General features: G+C 38.1%; 1 protein-coding gene across 1 annotated transcript in view; it reads left to right on the forward strand.

Moving 5' to 3' along the window:
- Nucleotides 1–12,736, forward strand: part of bcl2l1 (BCL2 like 1) — a 41,631-nt gene extending 28,895 nt beyond the window's left edge. Inside the window, exon 3 of the mRNA XM_088006922.1 lies at nt 8,550–12,736. Coding sequence (XP_087863048.1) covers nt 8,550–8,693 — 144 coding nt within the window. The 3' untranslated portion in view covers nt 8,694–12,736. The remainder of the gene's footprint in view (nt 1–8,549) is intronic.
- Nucleotides 12,737–15,872: the final 3,136 nt, after the last annotated feature.

The raw sequence follows: 15,872 nt of genomic DNA on the forward strand, positions 1-15,872 counted from the left end.
ATTGTTAAAATATTCTTACTTTAGTTGAGGATCAAACTAAAGCAGAATCTTTTCACATTAAGGTTGCATTCACACCAGCCTTGTTTAGTCCACTTTAATTGAACTCTGGTCTGTTTGCCTAGAAAGTCCAGTTTGTTTGGGGAGGTGTGAATGCAATCGAACTCTGATGCGAACCAAAAAAGCCATCTCTGGTCCCCCTACAAACATAGGTCTCAGTTTGGTTGACGTGAACTTTGGTGTTGTTCAAATGTGAATGACAAGCGCAGGGCATTTTGGGTAAATGCAACCAGAATAATTGCGCAAGTGTAGTGCTGGTGGAAAAAATGTTTTTTTTTTTTTTTTTTTTACCAAAGACAAAGGAGAAGTCCTTCAACCAGTAAACTCAACCACCTCTCCATTTTGTGAAGAAAGGAGTTGCACTCAGTGTCTACTTCAGAGATTTATGTATTGCTTCCCTCAGTGGTTCTTAGTGTAGCACCACCACAGGCAAGGTGGATGGGTTGCTCAAATGATTTGGTTTGTTTGACACAGTTAAGTGTGAAAGAGAGCTGAAAATGGAACTATCAGGTGTGAAAACTAATTTTGAGTGACAATGTGTCACAAAATAGGTAGACACCTATTATGTCGAATTCTTAATACTACGTTCAGGTAGCTCTCCAAAGGTTCACTAAACCATGTAATTAGCAAACTTTGTTTCAGAAGTAATTCCTTAACACTGACTGGTAACATGCCTAGGTTTGTCTGTTTCAAAAAAATTAACAAGACCTTATCAAGAGTTATACACCCACATTCTTCACATTGTTCTAGAAGATTTCACAGGGAGAAGCCAGGGTCAGACTGCCTCCGTCCTTGACTCATTAGAGTTAACAGAAATATTTCTAATTGTGTAGTCGTCCATTTGGACATTCTTAGTTGAATCAAAGCAAGGTGTTCAAATAAACATATTTAACTCAACTGCATACTGTACATGACGTCGTTTACTTTCGTTCATGGACACCGCATGTTCACGTTGTCCTCATGAATCATAGACTGAAGTGTCCGCCTGTCTGATAGTATTCCTCCGCTTCATCCGGGCTGTGCCCTGCGTTCTGGTGAGGTGGAAGTTAAATATTTACTTTTCTCTGGAAGCTTCCGCCCATGGCCAAAGTAAATGGTCCTTTTGATTCCTCACACTTATTGCCAAGGCTTTTGGTAGAGTGGGTCATGAGTTTGCTTTACAGAGACAAACGGTTTCATTGAGTAAGAGATCAGAAATGTGAAATATGAAAGGACAAATTCCAGCCTCGTGAGCGCAGACTGTCGATTAAGCCCTTAAACCCTTCACTCTGTTCAGATCTGTTTACATATTATCACATTCCACAGGTCATAGGTATTTTACCAAGTTATACACTTGACACTCACGTGGGGGGAGAAAAAAGCTCCTTAAATGTTTACACACTGACGCTGTGGTAATATTTTAAGGCAAAAGTGTTTCTGTGTGTGTGTTTATATAGAATTAAACTATGAATGAATAGAGCTACTGTTCAACAAGATTAGCTTATTTTAGTAACCCACAAACTGAACTCCAAGTGATTGGCTCTGCTAAAGCTTGAAGCAGGGGTTTGTTATGTGTTCATCAGAAACTGCCCCAATGCAACACTTACCCGACTCAAAGTTTCATCTTTCGCTGTACTTCTCTGTACTAATCAACATTAGTATTAATTGTTTGTTAATCAATTCGGAATCGACATCCACATCTCTCATCAACTTCCAAGAGTGAAAGTATAGTTGTAGTTCCTTCCACTTTGTAATTGTGAACTACTTTATATCTTTATATTGGTTTGCTCCATAAAATCCCAATAAATCTCATTCAGTTTTGTTAAGTAGCAAAATGTAGAAAAAGTTAAAGTGGTATGACCACTTTTTGGGATGCTCTGTGCTGCATAGAAGTATGTCTGTCACTTTCTGACAATGCGTTGGTGAGATCATGTGCCAGCAGTCTCTGCTGAAGCCTCTTATCGCAGAGCAGCACACTCTGATGACTGTGAAAGTTAACATTGATTTCCTGAGAACTTTGACGATATTACAACACCTACCCTCCAGAGTATGGTATTCCATGTTCTGCCGTTATTAGTGTTTCCAGGCCTTGAGCAACCAGTGTTTCTAGAGAACTTGAAGGCGGGTTCATTTCCTTTGTAAGCGTCATGCACTTTTCTGACTACGATGAATAGCATGAACAGAACTACACCTCAGAGATCTGTTCTCACACAGGCAAAACACGCTTGGAACGGCTTCCTCTTCATCTTGCTTTCTGCCTTGGCTTCTGGTATTACCTTCCTCTATGTTCCGGAAAAGAGAGGTGTTCCTGAGAGGCCCCCCTGCCTTCAAAAGACAGACTCACAGCTCCATCTCCTTATTGATCCTCTTTTCATTAAAGCTCTTTAATTTAAGATTTACATTAGAAAGCCAAGGGTGCCATTGGCTCGATATTACATCATTCTCCACAGTTATCTTTTTAAAACATCAACATAAGCAGGATGTGTCACAGGTGATCTGTTCGCTCACTTTTAGCTACAGTGACTCTCCTGGTTTAAAGTGAGCATTGCATCACACCTGTATCTGTGTGTAATGCGCTGACATCAGGACAGTCCACTATACTGCAATTTACTGTAATTTTCTGCCGATACACTATAATGAATTATTCAGAGAAGCTTTATATGCACAGCACACTCTTGATCAATGCGGGGTGATCTCATATTTGTCATGCTGTAATTGGTCGCAGTGATGGAGTATTCGTGTTATGCTTACCATAATGGATTTTAATGGAATATTCTTCAATCTTTAACATGTCCCATGTGTATGATATTGCAGTTCCAAGAGCTCAAAGTTGCAGTGTGTAACAGTAATGAAGATCTATTAAAAGTTGAAATGAATTAGTTTTTTTTTATTACCATATTCCCTCTAGAGTCCTTCAGTATAACAGAGAACAATGGTGTGTAACTACACTCCTATCAAAACCTGAAGACGGTGCATCATAACCAGGTTGTATGTTGTTTTGTAATGTAAGAAACCGAAGCAAGAGACACAATAGTTTTCAATAATTCACCTACATAAGCTCAAGATGTTCAGCAGTTTAAGGCCATAGCCTTGAAAAGTCTAAATCATAAATCTGACCTCCGTCATTTCACCGTAGACATTCATAAATGTGTCTGAGATTAATCATAAATGAGGCTTCTCGTAAAGTTCTATTGCTGCCAAGGTTGGATGCAGTCATTTTCAGTTTCCTAAAGGATCTGGAGTCATTTGGGACGAACGAATCAAGTAGTAAACCCAAGTCAATTTCACGTGTGCTGAGCTGGAGGATCAAAAGACAGATCCTTGACCCAAAGTACTGTCCACTGTCCAGTAATCATGAGATGGAATTTGTGAGCAAAGGTTTTAGAAAAAACCTTACAAAGCCGCCTGTCCTTCCACGCCTCAGACTTACCCAGTTAAAATTTGCAAAGGAGCATCAAAAATTGGTCATTGAAAAGTAAGTATCATTCTTGTTGTTCTGAATGCTCCTTCCAACGCTACTGCCATGATGGGTACTTTCTTTTTCTTTTTTTTTTTTTTTTTTGTATCTCTTCGGACCTTAAGACATTGCTTTGGTCAACATTTATTGTTTTCCAGTTACTGCTGGTATGGTTGTACTGTGATTGTGATGTAGCTCAAATTAGACAAAAATATTTGGTAATATTTAGTGTTGTTGCACTAAAGTCAACAACGATGACAAACAGACAACAACAATAATAGGAAGAAAAAGAAGAACATATCCATACCTAAACACCCACATGTCTAAACATTGGTTGTCACAGAGACGCTTTCTGCCTCAGCGTCTGAACAACTTGCAAAGCTTACATATAGTTTGTGTTTTCTCTGTCGCTCTGCAGCCATTTATTGTTTCTACTGGGAACTCAAAGTGTTGCCAAAATAATTTGAGGGTAGTTGTCATAATAACTACAACTGGCAAGTTTTCACAAGATGGCTGTCTAGTCCAAATGAGATCTTGTTACATCTCTAGTAGTTGGGCTGCTCGCCGAGTAACACTATTGGCTATCGGTCTTAAACTTTTAGTCGTCTGATGAAGAGCTTTACTTAAAAGTGAGCTTCCAATGTGGTTATGATCCATTTTGAAATGCTGATCACAATATTTACATGTACCATACAGATGTAGGAAAATAAATATATTTTCCTAACCATTCATCACCGTAAAAAAAACAATCACACCCCACCCATACTGCTCCTGTGTTTTTGTTAAATAGTGCCACGATCCTACAGTGCATCAATGTCACATGACCAAAATATCAGTTGTTGATATCAACCCAGGTTTACTTATCGGACAGACACTGAAATCTTAAATAATGACTAACGTTGGCTGATGCTGATTACAATATGTGGCGCTTCCCTAGATTTAATATTCTAATCTTAAATGTTGAGTTTTCATTGACTAAAAACGGAAAATTAATATAATTAACAGAAATAAAGGCTGAAAACAACAGTCTGTTTTTAATTCATCTTTATAATGTTTCACTTAGTGATTGAAGTTACTGAAATAGATTATCTTTTCAGTAATATTCTAATTTATTGAATGTGACTGTTTTAATGAAGTCTGTACCCGGTATTCCCTTAGGTTTCAGGGACAGAATCCGTTCAAAAGTTGAACCAGTGATTCTGCAGCCTTTCTGTTCCTTTTTTTTACTCACCGTATTAAAAACTTGTCCGTTGATCAACATCAACACTCTTCTTTTAACAGCTTAACTGTTGACGGTTTTAATGAGTTAACTGTAAAATAAAACCAGCCTAAACTTGTTTTAAAAGACCTCAGTGCTTGTTTCTGTCACAAGATCTTGCCATGCTAATTATCCCTGTTTTTTAGTTGTTCTTAAACAGAAAATGGAGGCTCAACCTTATTGCATAACGCAAGAACAGAGAATAGTGCATGAATGAAACAGCCTCACCCTAAGATAGAAAAACATAATAATAATAATAATAATTAAAAAAAGATTAAGCAAATTTGGAAAATTTCTGTGAATTTCCCTAAATGGAAGATGGCTCTGTTGTTTGGCTTCTACGCCTCTCCTTATAAGTAAAACATAAAATGTTTACTGGGCCCCGTTTCTCCCACTTTCTACCAATTTGTTCTGAAGGTTGTACCCAGATGATGTGCTATTGGGGCGGGGGCTAAAAATCGCACTGTAATGTTTTGTTTAGCTTCCTTTATCTTTGATTTGGGAATCAATTTGTTTTTTTAGAGTTTAACTTTATTGAACATATTGTAATAAAAGAATAAACCAAGTCATATACAAAGGAAATCAATTTAAAACAAAAGCAAGCAAAGGACAAACAGTAGTAAAGTATATTTACACATTCAAAGCAATGGGTAGAAATATAAACTTAGTTTTACAGCATCCCCTCTAACATCAGTAGCATCATCCAATAAATTACTCTTCATGTTAACTTTGTTATAACATTCTTAATTAGTTAGCATTTTCTAAATCCATATGTATGACTGGTACAATGCATTCATATTTCCATGCCATTAAAATTCTTTCTAAGTCAGTATACCATTATTGACAACTCCATTAAATAATAACAATAACATTGATAATAGCCGTGATAGCAGTAATTATTTCTCATATGAATATGCAGTGATCATATTGTGTCTGCTGTTCAGTTTTTTTCTGGAAGTGCTTCTATGTTTTTCCAACGAGTTTGGTAACATGATGTCTCATGGTTTCCGGACCAGTCATGAATCCCGGCTTTGTTGCTTGGAAAATGGCCAGGCTGTCGGGGAAGAACAATTTTGTTCCCAGGAAACCTCCAGTGATTCAGCGGATCACTGGTGACCAGCTGACTGCCTGCGATTTTATTTGTTTTGCTTTTAAAGGACACATGGAAGGTTCCTGCACCATCTTGACAAGCATGGACAATGAGTTGAGGATGAAAAAGTGATGTTCATAATTTGAAAGATAATAGCTGGACTTTCTGAAAAATAAAGAATGTTTTGTATTTACTGTATGGAGCTCCCTAGAGCCCAAGCTTTTTACCAAGCGCGGCCAAAATTTAAGTAATCGCTAACTTGAAAGCATGAGACCACAAAAATCTTATATTTTTGTAACATTTTTAAAACAAACGTTTTGTGCCCTTTTTTTATTTTATCTTCTCAATAATAAGCTAAAAATGTAAGTTTTAATAAAGTCAGTGTCAGTTTTCTGTAGAAATGGATCAGTAAAAAAAAAAAAAAGATTGTTTCTGAACAGTCTTTTTTTTTTTCCAGATTGTTCAGAAAAAAAGAACAATCTGATTGTTCTGCTCAACAACCAGATTCCACAGCAGCTTAATCTCTTCATCCAACCAGACTGTAAACACGAAGAAGGTTTCACAACTAGAACTGTCATCAGATGGCTGTATGACAGTTGAGCGGTTGAATGCATTACTGTTGTGATGGAACGTAATAAGAAAAAAGAACCTTTGTGTCCCCAGGGGACTCCATAGTAATAACAATAAGAAAATGACCTTTTATATTTTAGTTTTTGTCCATCTTCCACATCATTTTGGTTTTCCAGTTATTGCCAGATAAACATACTCATTCAAAATCACCACTGCTCACCAACCAGGACTTGTGTACCTGGTACCAATTTCCAGTTTCCTTTGAGGTCTGTGTTACATGTTTGTGTGTGTGTGTTAATTTGTTTTACTTTTGTGTAACCAGGTTGTTGTGTGTTGCAGATTTCTGCTCAGGTCCCTCTTGAAAATGAGATGTGGATCTCAGTGGCGTTTTTACCTGCTTAAATAAAGATAATAATAATAATAAATACATGTCTGTATTAATGTATTGCGTACGTCCAAGTATCTTTTGTCAACTCATAGTATTTTTTTTTCCAAAGACATTATTATAGCAGGTTATTTTTGTTATCCTATTGTAATATGATAGGAAAAACACCACATTTTAATCAGACATGATTAAAAGTTGCTATTCCTTCCATCATTGTTATTCATTCTATCTATCAATATATAAGGTGATTAATTATTGCTCCTGGTCAGGAGAAAAAACAAAAAACCTAATTTTGACATTTTTCTCCTTTTTTTTTTTTTTTTTTTCCCCAGTGGCTATTATCTTCTTTTGGATTTGTCAGATTATTAGAAAGCGCATTTTAAACTAAATGCTGTTCGTTTATAGATCAAATATGGTATTTTTTTTTTAATCTGACACTTTGTTCCACCATATTTTGTTGGTTCATCCATCATTTTAGAACATCGTGACATTTTAACTCCAGTGAATACCTTGCTGTCAGCTGAAACCTTGTTTACGGCAGTACTATTCCATTTCAATGCTTTCCATTTTTCTGTTTGGTCAGGCAGTTTACTTCTTTTTTTTCCTCCATGCAGGTAGAAATCATGCGGATGTTGGGGAAAAATCACATAAATCCACATATCTGAATGCTTAAAACTTAGTAAAGCCCCCCTCGCTCACTCCTCTTAAAGCCCTTCTGCTGAGTTCACTCTGACTAACGCTGATCCACCTCAGTCAGTCACTGTCACTGTTGTTTTGGTGACATGCTCCTGAAGCATCAGCCTCATAAATCACTTCACTTTTTACGTGTCGACAACATGAGTATGACTCAACCGGGGCCTTGTCCGTGTCAGCTGATTAAAGTCTCCGGTTTGTTTGTGTGTCGTTCAGAGCCTCGCTGGCGCCTCTGTGTGGCAAGAACTTGAAACCGCACCCTCTGCTGATTCATTTCCAGGAAATGACAGTCAGTGGGCGGTGAGGCAGTGCGGGTTTGGCAGACGGAGAACGGCTGTCTGCGACGGCGGCGGTTCTGGAGGGACCTGTGCGGGGCTGACGGGGTGCCGGAGAGGTGGCAGCGGGAAGGGGCGGGGCCTCTTCCTGTTAATTAGCAGGACCATGTTGTTATAGTCCAGACAGGAACCTCGCAGGGGATTTTTCAGGGGTTTTTTATTCACCTGCCTGGTTCCACATGCGAGTATGTGGGTTGTGACGGATCTTTCTGAGTGTTTGAGGTCTGGAGACCTTTACAAAGGGAATCTACCTGCTTGTCATTTGCAAAATGTGTGTGTGCTTTTTTCCCCCCAGCTTTTAACTAGGGATGCACCGGTCCACATTTTTCACCTCTGATACAGATGTCTGAGGTTTAGTACCAGCTGATGCAGATTCAGTACAAAATATCAGTGCTGAATTTACTTAAAATGTTTCTGCTTTTGAAACATAGTCACAGATCTACTGAATTACAAATTAAGTTGATAACTCTGCACCAGTACAGCACACTTAAATATACCAATAGCTTCACAAGTTTGGTCAAAAATGTAAAAACACAACAACTTGTTCAATAGCTTTGTTTCCCTTGAAAATATAATTGCACACATAGAATTAGACTGAACAGATCTACCTTCATTGTCACCTGATATCCAATGTAGAATATCTTTCAGGATCAGATACAGACATTAATATCAGATTAACGCTTGCTTACTCTCTCTCTCTCTCTCTCTCTCTCTCTGTCTTCCAGGACCGTTTCGCTGAGATCTTCGGGGGCAACGCGGCGGCAGAGAGCAGAAGATCTCAGGAGAGCTTCAAAAACTGGCTGCTGCTGGGGATGAGTGTGGTGACGGCCTTCATAGCCGGGTCCATCTTCGCCCAGAAGCGCCTGTGAGCGGAGGGGACGGCCACCCTCGCCCCCCCCGCCGTCCAATCACTACGCCCAACGTTAAACATGAAGGTCCTGTTCGTCTCATCAGAACTGCTGATGATGTTTACTTCGTCCCACAACAGACTGAGAATCCAAAACGTTGCCGGAAGACTTAAAAAGAAAAAAAAAAAAGTTTTTAGTATTCTTGTGTTCACTTTTTCTTCAATACGATTTTGTGGTTCTTCAAAGACTGACATGTTGTTTTCATTCACTGAGCCATTTGTTCCCCTTTTTTCTCCCCTTGCCACTTTCCTTTTGTTCCTTTAAACTTTTTTTTTTTTTTTTTTTTTTTTTTTTTTTGCTGCCCAGATTTATTAAAGATCTTATTTTCATCGTTCTTTTCGAATGTTTGGAATTAGTTTTAACAAATTGTTTTCTCTGTCATTCTAGTTTTCTACAAAGCTGAGTTTAGTTTTAACGGTGACACTGAAAGCCTGTCGCATCGAGTCGGTGTGTTTTGTTGTCCCCTTCTTCCCCCTCCACTCCCCTCCAGAAAGCAGCTTTGTTTGTGCCATATGGAGAGTGAACTACCTTCTGTAGTTCCAAATTCCCGTCTGCCATCCCCATCATCATCCTCATCCATCAGTCCATACGCAGTTTAAAGGAAAGTCTAGCTGAGAAAAGCATTGTTGGATCTTGGCATAGTGTCGGTGTTTCCGTTCGCCTCATGGTTACCGCAGCGATTTAGTTGGCAGCTTATCAGGATCTCTGAGCGGTTGAAGGATCCAGAAAATACCGTAGCAACGCACGACTTATTGGAACACAAATGAACATGACAACATGAAGCTGTTTACAACACTTTGTAAAAGTATTCATTCCCCCCTTGGACTTTGCCTCATTATAATCATAAAACTCATTGTATTTTAATGTGGGTTTAATGCAATTGCTTGTTGGAAGAGATGGTTTAAACTTCCTGTCTCTGCTTCCATGAAGCTTCCTGTTAAACTCCTCTGGGATTCAGCTTTGTAGTTCAGGTGTCATTTGAGCTTTGAGATGATGATCACCTGCTCGCAGTTGGAAAAATAATACCTCGTTGCCATGGTTAAGCATCTTAACAAGCGCTCAAAAGTAAAAATGTAACGCCACATCCAAAACCAGAGGGAAAAATTGTCCAAACATGCAAGACTTCAACCAAAAATGGTGGTCACAGAACAAATCAAAGCTAACGTAGCAGAGCAGCTAAAACAGGCTGTCGCCATTGGAAGTGTAACCTGAAAAATGCGGCATGCATTTTTGTTCAACCACCAGAGTCAGTACTACACATACTGGGGCAAATAACAGAAATGCTAAATTTGTCCTTTAAGTTCTACAGAAGTGTTTAGCTGCCAGAGGTTGGAAAAAAATTAGGAGCAGTACCTTGTTTAAACAAAAAAAAAATGTTTATAACGGTATTAATAAGCTCCTTCTAACTCAGAATAGTCACAGTAAAACAGCAACACCTCTTGGGGCTTTCAGATGTGGTCTAGACTGGAGGACCCAGGGTGAGAACAAGCATGCATTTTTAACAAGTGATCTGTAAGTGGAACATCATGACAAGATTTAAAACAAACGTTTTATATTTCATAAGAGAAACGCTTTCTTTATGCTACCCATCTCGTTTTGCTAAAGGTTTTTTTTTGTTTGTTTTAACAAGTTTCTCATAACGAGATGAGTTTCGTCTCATTTTATCTCGTTAAAATGAGATAGGTTTACATGTCAATATAACAAAATAATAGTCTCCTTTTAAGGAGTTTTATATCGTTTTTTTTTCCCTTATAAAGAGAAGCAAAACTCTTAAAAGATATAAAACTCATTAAAAGGAGACAAGTTTGTTTTTTCGCTATAACGAGGTATAAAACTTATTCCAACAGGATTATCTATTTTTTTTCTCCTTACACGGAGACGCAAAACTCATGAGTTTCTGTTAATACAAGACATTTCATATCTTGAGATATAAAACTCGTTAAAACAATATAAATTTATATTGTAATGAGACAAGTTTGAGTTATACAATTCGTTATGTGTCATTATAAACACAAACTCGTTTTAAAGGGGTTTATCTAGTAACTAAAGTCTTTTTGTTTTAATAATAAACCACTTCTGAATTTCTTTCCAACCTCCAGCAGTTAAACGCTTCCATAAAGCTCCACTCCATCCATGAAATAAATTTAACTAATCATGGTCCAGTCGGTGTCAGACCCCTTAACTGCTGCTGTAAATACAAACAAATGCTTTTGTTGATTTATTAAGGCTAATTAAAAGGACGCCGGCAATAAATCATCATCTCTCTGTAGCCTGTTCCACCAGCAGAGCTGTACTCATTAAAGGAACTTGAACAAAGCTAATTAGCCTTATTTGTATCTGTTTACAGTCTAAGTAGTTTGATTTGCAGTTGCTGTTGATCTGTTTTTTGGTAGGTTTAAAAGTGAGCAGACTCGGTTCCATCTTGCTGTCCGTAGCTCTTCAGAAATAACCCAGAGGGATGAATTCCTGCTGTCAGTTTCAGTAATTAGGTCGCCATCGAATCCTGAACATGTGCTTCAGTTTTTATTCACCCCGTTTCCACAGCTGTGTGTTGTTGAGCCATTACTTACACCTGACATTTATCAGCAGCTCACTTCCAGTTAATATCAGCCTAAGTATTACAGCCTTCAGATTGATGATGTAGCTCCGTCATCAAACCTCTATTAGGAAAACGTCTCGTGCCGTAGACGACTTGTCACGCGCCGCAGGACCATGAAACCGCACCACTCCAAGTTCTCTGATTTGCTTTCACAGTCCGCCGTCCTCCCCCTCGTCTTCCTTCGTCCTCCCCTGACACTTGGAAGCTGTCAAACCTCCAGCCGTCTCCCCGCCTCCTCCTCTTCCTCCGCGGGTCCCACGGCTGTCACGGCAGCTTACTCGTGTGTGTCACTCACGGCTGGGCCACCTGCCGCCTCGCGCGCGCTCACACACCAGCGAGAAGCCATCCACGGGAGACTTCGGAAGGGAGAACAGAGGGGGGAAGACCTTGGCTTTGTTTCTGAAAATTTATCCATCTTTAATTCAGAGTTGTTGTCCCCTCGCGCTGCTGGAGTTGGATCCGCTTCCTGATGAGCTCAGCGTGCCGCCATGTTGCGTCGCGGGTCAAGAATTCAAATAAAACCTGTCCTGGTTAATGAGTGAAACATTCATTCTCACTTCGTCATAGTTATCATAACCATTCCACCTCTGATATATTCTCTTTCACGTTTCCACCCACATTTTCTCTATTTCTCCCATAATCCCAACCACTATGTTTGAGAGAAATATCTCTCTAAATAAGCAGAAATGGAATCCATATTGATTTTAAAATGCTTGTATCCCGAGCATCATCCTATAAACCAGGGTCTGCTGTCATACATTCCAGTACAGTATATTTATATAGCTATTTTTCTAGTGTATGCTCCATTAAGAAGCTGCTCACAGTTTTCTCTGCTGTCTGGGTCCCAACTCAAACATCTATGTGTGTGTATGCGTGTGCATGCGTGTGTGCGTGTGTTTCTGTCAGGCAACCTGTTTCTGAAGGCGGCACATATGAAGGAAGCGTGACAGCACTGGCACGACCCTCGACATACATCTATGAATATGCTTGTTATTTAAATTGATTAGGTTAGTAAGTTAGCTTAGTGACATATTTAAGTAAATAACTGATGGCTTTTTTAAGACTAATTTATATTTGATGTAAAAAAAAAAAAAGCATATTTGTGCCCCTTCAAAATGGCCTTAAACTCCATCTTTGCATTGATGTGCGTCGTTACCTGTGGGTTCTTCTTTTCTCTTGTTTAAGGATTATTCCAATGTTAGTAGACAGGAAGATACGAATAAACAAGGTGGATATCTGAGTCTCTTTAATGCTGGGTAAACAAGCCGATCAATAAAAAGCAAAAAAAAAATCCAAATAAAAAAAGGAAATCATATTTATGTCCAATTGTCTCTTAGTATGTCTTTAGAATGCCATTGTAAACTTTGAGATAACACTGAACCCAATAAAACAATGTTTAAAGGTATTTTAAGGTTTTCTAGTCTTTTTCTTTTTTAAGTCTTGATGACAGTGGCTCAACCACAACACATTATTTTTATATATAATGTCCAGACTTTAAATCAGAATGATCACTTTCTATTTCAGGTCAGTTACCAAAAGGACATAAACTTCTGAATTTGAAGAAATTAGACACAATTTCTTCAAATGAGGAAGGTATTCCTTCATTTGAAGAAATTTCAAATTAAGAAATTTGAATCAAGAATAAAAGAATTCTCTCATTATTCAGACACTTAGTAATTATGCTTAATTCTGGTAACCCTTAATTAACCTAAAAGAGAAAAAGTGAAACATATTACAGAAAGTGAGGAAAAATGTATGTGTATCTGTGTGCGCGTGTGTCTAAATTGATTTAAACTGTATCTATATAGCACAAAAAGTTGAAATCACATGCCATGGAAGAAAGAGAAAGTCCAGGCCGACAGTGATGGCACGACTGATGAGAGGAAATGGGCTGAATGTAAATACAAACGAAGGTCAAGCATGATGGAATGAACAAATTCAAATCTCAGGCTGAACCTCAGGCCGTTTAGGATGTTTTTTTTTTCCGGTGCCAAATTTTCACTAAAAGTAAAAGCCTCATCTTAAGAACTCCATTCAACAGAAACACAACCACAGCCTGCAACAAAATCAGATATGTCATTCTTCCTGTTCAACAATAAAAAACAAAAGTTATTTTATGATTTCTTTAAAAAATATTGAAAACTACCCCCGAACTGAACCGATCAGAGAATGTGATGCATTCGGTTTTGTGACAAAGTTTTATATCATCCACCTAAGATTGTAAATGCAGATCATGTGTCAGTTATTATCAAAGGAAATATTAACTGAACTGACCCTAACCCAGAACCCTGAGGACACCGCTGATAACTCAGGTAAGTGTTAGCTGGAAGGAGAAAATCACCATATTTAAAAGAACATTCTAGTACCTACATAACAATGAACTAAGCATGTAACTGTAAAAGTTATCTGATTTATCTAATTAAAAGAAATTTAGCTAATATTATCTGTATGAACTGGAATTATTTTTATTTTTCTGTCATTTCTGAGCAATAAAATTAGGATTTGTGTTCCTCTTTCTTTGAAAACGCTTGCTTTAATCAACTTTAATAAATGAACTAAAAGGGGGCAGCATAGTCAGCTTTCCAGTAAAAGTCACTGGATATATTTGATCCTTGCAAGAGAATGCAAAATGCGCTGTTATTTAAAGACAAATAATTGGTGTTGCTGCCAGTGTTTTCTTTTTAATGAAATTTTACTTTAATAATTTCACCTTAATTAAAAATAGAAAGTCTGTATTCATATCACTGGACGTCAGGGGCCAGACAAAATCATTCCACTGGCTGCAAGTGATACAATAACCCCTGTTATGATGTGTTTCCCTCAGACAGCTGCATTTCTGAAATAAATGAACTTTTCAGTCTTATTGTAATCTGAATGGTTCTCGCAGCACACTGCTGTTACCGGGTAGCACTGGATCCTCACAGTGAGATGATCAGATTCAGCTCCTGATTGGAGAATTTCTTCTTCAGCTTCTATTAAAAAAAAAAAAAAGATCATACTTTACATCTAAAGTGCCCTGAGCTGAGTGTGTGCATGTGAATTTCTGTTTCTTTGTGGATTTGTATCTTGAAAAGCAAACAATACATAACAGAAACCTGAAGAGAAAGGGCCAAGTCTAAGTTGAGAGCCTGAGACTCCGCTGCAACATTCATCAATGACTGAATGCAAAAAAACAAACACTCCAAGCCAGTAAAAGCTTTAGGAAACAGCCGTCTTCTGGAGTGTGTTGCATCTTCACTATATGTACTCTCCTGGTCCGGATCTAAAGGGGGAAGAAGCCACAAGTACCTCAGGTTTGATGTGGAGCTTCAAAAAGCAACACAAGCAAAAAGGAACAAGAGACCAAACCAAGCTGGGAAACAGGCTGTTTGTCAGCAGATCCAGCCTGAAAAAGTCCATATCTCTACAGAAATATTTTATTTTTATTTTCTTTTTTTGCTTCTTATTTTACCAGAATAAAAACCCATTGAGATTAAAAACCTTTTTCAAAGGTCAAGAGGCTGCAACAAATGCAACACAAAAAGTAGACAAATAAAAGGAAATGTCAAGCTAAAAAAAAAAAAACCCACAGTTACATGTTATTGAATCTCAACACTCACTGTCATGTCTCCCTGATGGCAAAGTCAAAAAGGCTTTCTGTGTCCGAATGTGGAAACACTGCTGATTTGCACAAGCAAAGTCTGTAGCAACAACCAATCACTGCTAAGGTTTAATGAACAAAAACAATTAGTTCTTAAACATCCTAAGGGCAATGGAACAAAATCAAGATCATTTCACCAGAGCAGAGCCAGATGATCCGCAGATCCTCAACTGGAGCCCCAACAACCAGAAGAGAGCGTCCACAAGACAAGAGAACGTCTATCACGGCCACAAACTTCTCCATGGAACACTTACAGATGTAAGAAAGTTTTGTTTTCAGATAAGAAAAAAATAAACCTTGACGTCTTCCAACATTACTGAAATTAATTAGAGATGTTTCCTCCCAGTGGAAGTCCAACTATGACCTCCAGGTTCAGACTGCAGCTGATGATGATGCAGAGATGTTGCAGTGAGTATTCCTCTTTGCTGATGTAATAAAAATTTAGATTAATAAAAAGAAACAAACAACAGCTGGACTTGTTTCAACTAGTAAAATGTAAAATGAAATCTCAACAAAATGGTGCTGATTAATTACTCATTACTGAGGTCATTTTTTAGACTTTTGGCTATAGTTTAAATCCATTTTTTTTAATTTCTTTCCATCTCTTTCCTTTTTGTTATTTCTGTTACATCATTATATCAGATCTTGATCAGGAGTTTATGCATCATGCATCAAGACTGTAAACAATCAAATAACACTCATAATATATTTCATAACTAGATTTCCTGTAAAATTGGACTTTTCCATCACATGGCCGTTGATTTCTGACTCAGTGTTGACGTTTCTGCAAATGTAATACACCACTCAGCCTTTAAGGTGGCCCATTAGGCCTCCTTGAACAGGTTATGATACGTTTATGGGTGATACAAAACATGCCCATCACATTTTTTGCACAAATCAT

This window comes from Poecilia mexicana, unplaced genomic scaffold (assembly GCF_051168715.1).
Source record: "Poecilia mexicana isolate PSO_F unplaced genomic scaffold, ASM5116871v1 scaffold_7, whole genome shotgun sequence".
NCBI lineage: Eukaryota > Metazoa > Chordata > Actinopteri > Cyprinodontiformes > Poeciliidae > Poecilia > Poecilia mexicana.